This window comes from Bison bison, unplaced genomic scaffold (genome assembly GCF_000754665.1).
Source record: "Bison bison bison isolate TAMUID 2011002044 unplaced genomic scaffold, Bison_UMD1.0 scf7180017858349, whole genome shotgun sequence".
Classification (NCBI taxonomy): domain Eukaryota; kingdom Metazoa; phylum Chordata; class Mammalia; order Artiodactyla; family Bovidae; genus Bison; species Bison bison.
The window spans coordinates 100,577-106,087 of record NW_011488922.1 but is presented as its reverse complement, the minus strand read 5'-3'; the positions used below and the strand labels follow the sequence as shown (position 1 = coordinate 106,087).

Genomic DNA, 5,511 nt, shown 5'->3' with positions numbered 1-5,511 from the left:
GAGGTGGGGAGCGGGACAGACCGGGGACAGCCACAGAGGGAGACCGAGGGAGAGCCCGAGACGCAGAGACGGACCCCGAGAGGTCAGGCGCGAGGCGAGGGATGGAGAGACAGCGGCAGAGACGGTGCGGGGTGGTGCGGGGCGCGAGTGTGAGCCGGGAGTGTGAGTGAGTGAGTGGCGAGGAGCGCGGAGGGAGGCTGGGAGCCCGCGGTTAGTGGTGAGGCACAGAGGAAGGGGAGGCTGCCGGGAGGACTGGCCGGGAGGGAAGGACCGGGCGCAGGGCCGGGAGAGGGACTGGGAATGATGGGACCAGCGGGCAGAGAGGTGCCTGCAGGGGGAGGTGGGGGTCAGGATGCAAGGGGTGAGGGCGGCTGGGGCCTGGGTGGGTGGAGGGGGATGTCCCCCTGCAGTGCCAGCCCCCAACTGACTTGGGTCTGTCTCTCTTGCTTGCTCCATCCTGTCCTCATCCATCTGTCTGTCTGGCCTCTCTACAGGGCTGGCTCCAACATGGACTGTAGCTGCGTCTCCGACCTTCTCTTCGCCCCACCCGCCCTGCCGGCTCTCTGGACCCCTGGTAACTGGCCCAGACCTGCCCCACCGTTTCCTCAGCCCTGGGGCCTTCCCAGTCCTCTGGCCCCTCCTTTCTGCATCTCTCACTGTCTTTCCTCCATCTGCCCGGGGTCTGGGGTCTCGGTCAGAGTCGCCTGAATCCAACCCCTTAATGAAAAACTTGACTAAAAACTTCACGGCCAGATGTCCCTGCCACCTGCCTGCTGGGACATGAGGGTCTTTTGGAGGACAGGTGAGGTGTGGAGGTCTGACTGGGACAAGGATGCTGGGGCCTGAAGACCTGGGGTCTCGGCCAGCCGCAGTCTGCTTCCACCCAGGACCTGCGGGCAGAGAAGCAGGGAGACTTGAGACAGACGGGCGCTGATGGCGCAGGGCCGGGGACAAGAGGGGGCACTAGACCAGGCGCTGGTGGGCAAGTGGGCAGACCCAGGCAGGGGAACATGGAGGCGCGGCCCAACCAGCTGGAACAGGAAAGAGGACGGTTTGCTTGGAAGTGGACACCCAGACCAGGGATGTGGACGACAGTAAGACCTGGACATGCATCTAAGTCCAAGTCACACACTCCACAGATGGGCAGTGAGAGAGAGAGGGAGAGGTGTGTGTGTGTGTGTGTGTACACCATGAGACAGAGTGAGAGGTGAGAAGACTCCGTGCTGGTTATTTAGGATCCTGGTGTGTCTCTGTGTCACCCTCCAAGAAGAACGGGTCGCACTGGGGAAGTGTGCGTCCATCTCTTTGTTGAACTGGTTCTGCCTGCTTGTCCGTGCACGTCCGAGGTCACCTGAGCGTGTCTCCAGACTGAGTGTGTTGTGTGTCTTTGGGACTCGGAGTGTCCACAATTCCGGGTTGGGGGGGGTGGGTTGTCTGCCAGCTCGCCTCAGTAGGCAAAAAGCCTTTGATTGCTCCTTCCGTGGCGTGTGGCATTCTGAACCAAACGGAGGTCTAATCTCGCTGCATTTTGGGTTGCGTGGGTGGATGGGTGGTCCCCCAGGCCTCTGTGTCAGGGGCTGTGTCTGTGTTTGGGGCGTGGGGCTGGTTCCGTGTGTCACTGAGAGTGGCTGCGCACTGGGGGCTGTGTTGTCTTGATGTGCGTGTGTGTCTGTGTGCCGAGATTGTGGGTCCTCCTGCCTCTCATTGTGTCGGCACGTATAGCACACCCGAGAACACGCGTGGAGGACAGGCCGGGGTGTGTGTCTGCATGTTGTCATCTTCGGGGTCATTGGGCGTGTCTGTGTGATACAGCCACTGGGACATGTTCCGGGTGTGAAATGGGCCAGAGCTCATGTGTTGTTGATTCATTCCGCTGTCTTCTTAGATGAGAAAGACCCCAGACGGAGTTGAGAGAGAAATTCTCTTTAGGGAGGAAACCGCCTGGCCTTCCCCAGCCTCGGGCAGACCCTGGGCAGCCTGGCTGGGACCCTGCTTCTCCTTGCCTCATCCCTAAAATTCTAACAAGCCAGAGAGGGCAAGGAACTGCCTGGGACCACACCAGCAAGTGGATACGAACAGTCTCCCAGCTCAGAGACCCTGACCCTGCCACCCCAACCACCCTCCTTTCCTGCAGATTGTAGGCTAATTCTGCCTTCTGTTTTCATGCCTGGGTCTGGGGTCTCTGAGGAGGGGGACGGGGACAGAGGCTGTGGCACGGAAGTGGGACCCAGGGCCTGGAGCCTTGTGGGTGGGCGGTGAGATACAGGGGTGGGAGAGCCCCTCGGTCTCCACCTAGCATCTGTATGTCTGGACACTGGGGTGCAGGGTGCTCATTGGAGCTGTGGATGCTAAGAGTTGGTTGTGGGACTTCCCTGGAGGTCCAGTGGTTAAGAATCTGAGCTTCCACTGCAGGGGGCGTGGGTTCAGTCCCTCGTTGGGAACTAGGGATCTCAGGAGGCAACCAAAAAAAAAAAAGAGCTGGATGTCTGTGGCAGGGGTGGGATGAGGGGGTGCTCTACTGTTAGGGTGTCACGAGGGTGTGACTGTAAGGGTGACACATGCGTCTTGGCGTAGCACTCACGGTCTCCACCACAGGGTGCTTCATGTGGGCCTTTGGGGTTCTGTGTCTTCTCATCACAGTTGCGTTGTTCGCGGGTCCCAGCGCTCAGGGGCCTGAGATGTTTGCAATTGTGTGTGCCTGGTGTGAATGCCTTGGTGGCACGTTTGTAGTGTCATGCTCCGGTGGGAGTGTGGCTCTCTGATACAGCCGGGGGGGTCCCTCGAGGGTGAGCGGATGTCTGTGTGACAGGCTGTGTGCTGTGGGCATCTGCACACACACATACTCTCAGACGGACATGGCACAGAGGCAGGGCAGGGACACAGGGAAGTGACAGGTATAAATATACGGACGGGTACGGAGGCGCATGTGTACGCAGGCCCAGCCTGGATGTTCCAGGGTGAGGTCAGCCGGGGCGGCGGAGGGGTGCAGGGTGGTGAACTTCGGGGAGAGATGGACAAGGTACAGGGAGAAGAGATAGCAGGAATCAGGGGCCATTCAGAGTACACAAGAGATCAGACCTCAGGGCTGGCAGGACCAGGCTGGGGCAGTGCAGGGAGAACGCAGTGGAGGGCGTGCCCTTTCCTGCAAGCCCCTCCCAGACCCTCCCCAACATCAAGGACAGGGGAATCTGGTCCCTGCCACCCTCCAGCCCAGCTGTGCCAAGGCAGGAGTTGGGCTGCAAGTGCCAACCCAGGGCCCCCAGACAATGAGGTCTCTCCCTCTGTTTGGACAGTCTGGGGACTGGACACCAAGTGGGGTGCGGAGAGTGGGAGATGTGGAGATGCTCCCCAAAGATGCCTGAGGCTGCTCACTAGAGACCAGGGGTCAGGGGAGAGGGGGATGCCTCCTGGTCCCCTGAGCCCCCGACTCGGCGCACTGACCTGGGGCCACTTCCCTGCCTCCCATCCCCAGGCTTTGCCTTCCCGGATTGGGCCTACAAGCCGGAGTCGTCCCCCGGCTCCAGGCAGATCCAGCTGTGGCACTTTATCCTGGAGCTGCTGCAGAAAGAGGAGTACCAGGGTGTCATCGCCTGGCAAGGGGACTATGGGGAGTTCGTCATCAAGGACCCCGACGAGGTGGCTCGGCTCTGGGGCATCCGGAAGTGCAAGCCTCACATGAATTATGACAAGCTGAGCCGGGCTCTGCGGTGAGGAGGGGCTGGGGACCTTGTCCTGCTCCCCTCACTGTCCCTCTGGGGCCCTGTCCCCTGGGGGCTTTCCCTCAATTTCCTGGGGGCAGAATCGTATGGGATCCCAGCGCACAGGGCTCTGTGCCTGTAGCTACCATAAGTATCCACTTGTGAGTGAAAGACCAAAGCCCTGGACTTCAGAGCCACACAGGGCAGGATCCTAGCCCCTGCCTGGCCCTGTGACTCTGGCCTCAGTTTCCCCAAGCTGTTGTGTTCTGTGCTGGGCGCCAAGCAAGTGTTGGGGGCTCTGCCTTCATCTCTGCATCAGTGTCCTCCCTCTGCTCACAGCTACTACTACAACAAGCGGATTCTCCACAAGACCAAAGGGAAGAGGTTCACCTACAAGTTCAATTTCAGCAAAGTTGTGCTCGTCAATTACCCGTTGTTGGACGTGGCGGCTGCCACCACGGGCTCCCCGCTTCTGCTGACCCCTGGTCCCTTTGGGGGAGCCCCTGGCCCAGATGCTCCTCCCCTCACCCCTGAGGTGAGTTTGGATCTTGGGGTCCCCAAGCCCTGAACCTCCTGGGGAGGGGGCAGCCTGTCTGAGCGGTACCTATTCCCTCACCTCCCTCTCTAGACCCTGCAGACCCTGTTTTCTGCTCCACGCCTGGGAGAGCCGGGGGCCCGGGCACCCCTTTTCACCCCCGAGACAGACAAACTGCGTCTAGACAGCCCTTTCCCATTCCTGGGCTCTGGTAAGGGCCTGGGAGTCCAGGGGTGCCCCCGGGGTGGGCAGGCATGCTGTACGTGTGTGAGGGAAGAAGATGGGCAAAGATAGAAGGGGGAGAAGCCAGGACGCTGGAAGGAGGCCCTGGGTGAGGCTGTGTGTGCGCATGTGTGCACATGCGTGTCTAGAAGTCAGAGGACGTGAGCGAGGTGGAGCAGAGAGGAGGGAAGCTGGAGAAGGGGTCAGGCTGACAGCAGAGCTTTTGGGGGGCACTAAATGAATGGGAGGCAGGCAGGGACGTGGAAATGAGGGGAGCCACGTGAGGGTGGGAGATGCTGTGTGGGAGGACGATGGGAGAAATCAGGTGGAACACGGCAGGAAGGAATGACCCAGTCTACCTGACCCCCTGTGCCCATCACCTTCTCCCCAGGTGCCACTGGCTATTCCAAGCCCCCTGGCCTGCTGGGCACTTCAGCCGCGCCTTCCCTGAGCACCCCTGGAACTTCAGCCCATACCTCACTGGCCCCTTCCCCAAGCTGCCCCCGCCTCTCTACCCACCACACTTCTACCCAACCCCCTGGCCAGTTCTCTGGGCCACCTGCCCTCGGCAGGGGCAGGGGGCGGCCCCACCGCCACGCCCCTGCTGGCCGCCACTGGGGAGGGCCTAGGCCCGGAGCGCCCCGCGGGCCTGGCTGTGGCCCAGCGCCTGGCGCTACCGGGGGCCGGGGGTCCAGAGGCTGCGCTGGGCGGGAAGGAGGACAGCGACTCAGAGCTGGAGATCACCGACGTCAGTGGCTGCAGCTCTGACAGTGACGGCGACGAGGGCCTCCCCGTGCCCCCCAAGGCCAAGGCGGGCAAAGGCGGGGTCGGCAGCTGAGCCGCTGCGGGGAGATGGATTCTGCCGGGGCAGAGACCAGGGCAGCCGCCCACGGGGCCTCTTCCATGGTCTGGTCTGCCCTTGATGTCCTGCCGGAGGCTGGGCCTGGGCGCATGGCTGCCCCAGGCTTCTTCCCCAGCCCCAGACTGGGGGGTGTCACCTCCCCTCTCCAGCGAGGGGAGGGGACACGATGACCTCCAGCCTCCTCCCCAGGCTCC

General features: G+C 61.9%; 1 protein-coding gene across 1 annotated transcript; it reads left to right on the top strand.

Moving 5' to 3' along the window:
• Nucleotides 1-101: 101 nt before the first annotated feature.
• On the top strand, nucleotides 102-5,293 carry LOC105005186 (ETS domain-containing transcription factor ERF). Its single transcript, XM_010863086.1, has 7 exons — nucleotides 102-166; nucleotides 495-574; nucleotides 3,473-3,707; nucleotides 4,038-4,233; nucleotides 4,327-4,444; nucleotides 4,847-4,882; nucleotides 4,953-5,293. The coding sequence occupies exons 1-7, from the start codon at nucleotides 102-104 to the stop codon at nucleotides 5,291-5,293; spliced, it is 1,071 nt and encodes a 356-aa protein (XP_010861388.1).
• The last annotated feature ends 218 nt before the right edge of the window (nucleotides 5,294-5,511 follow it).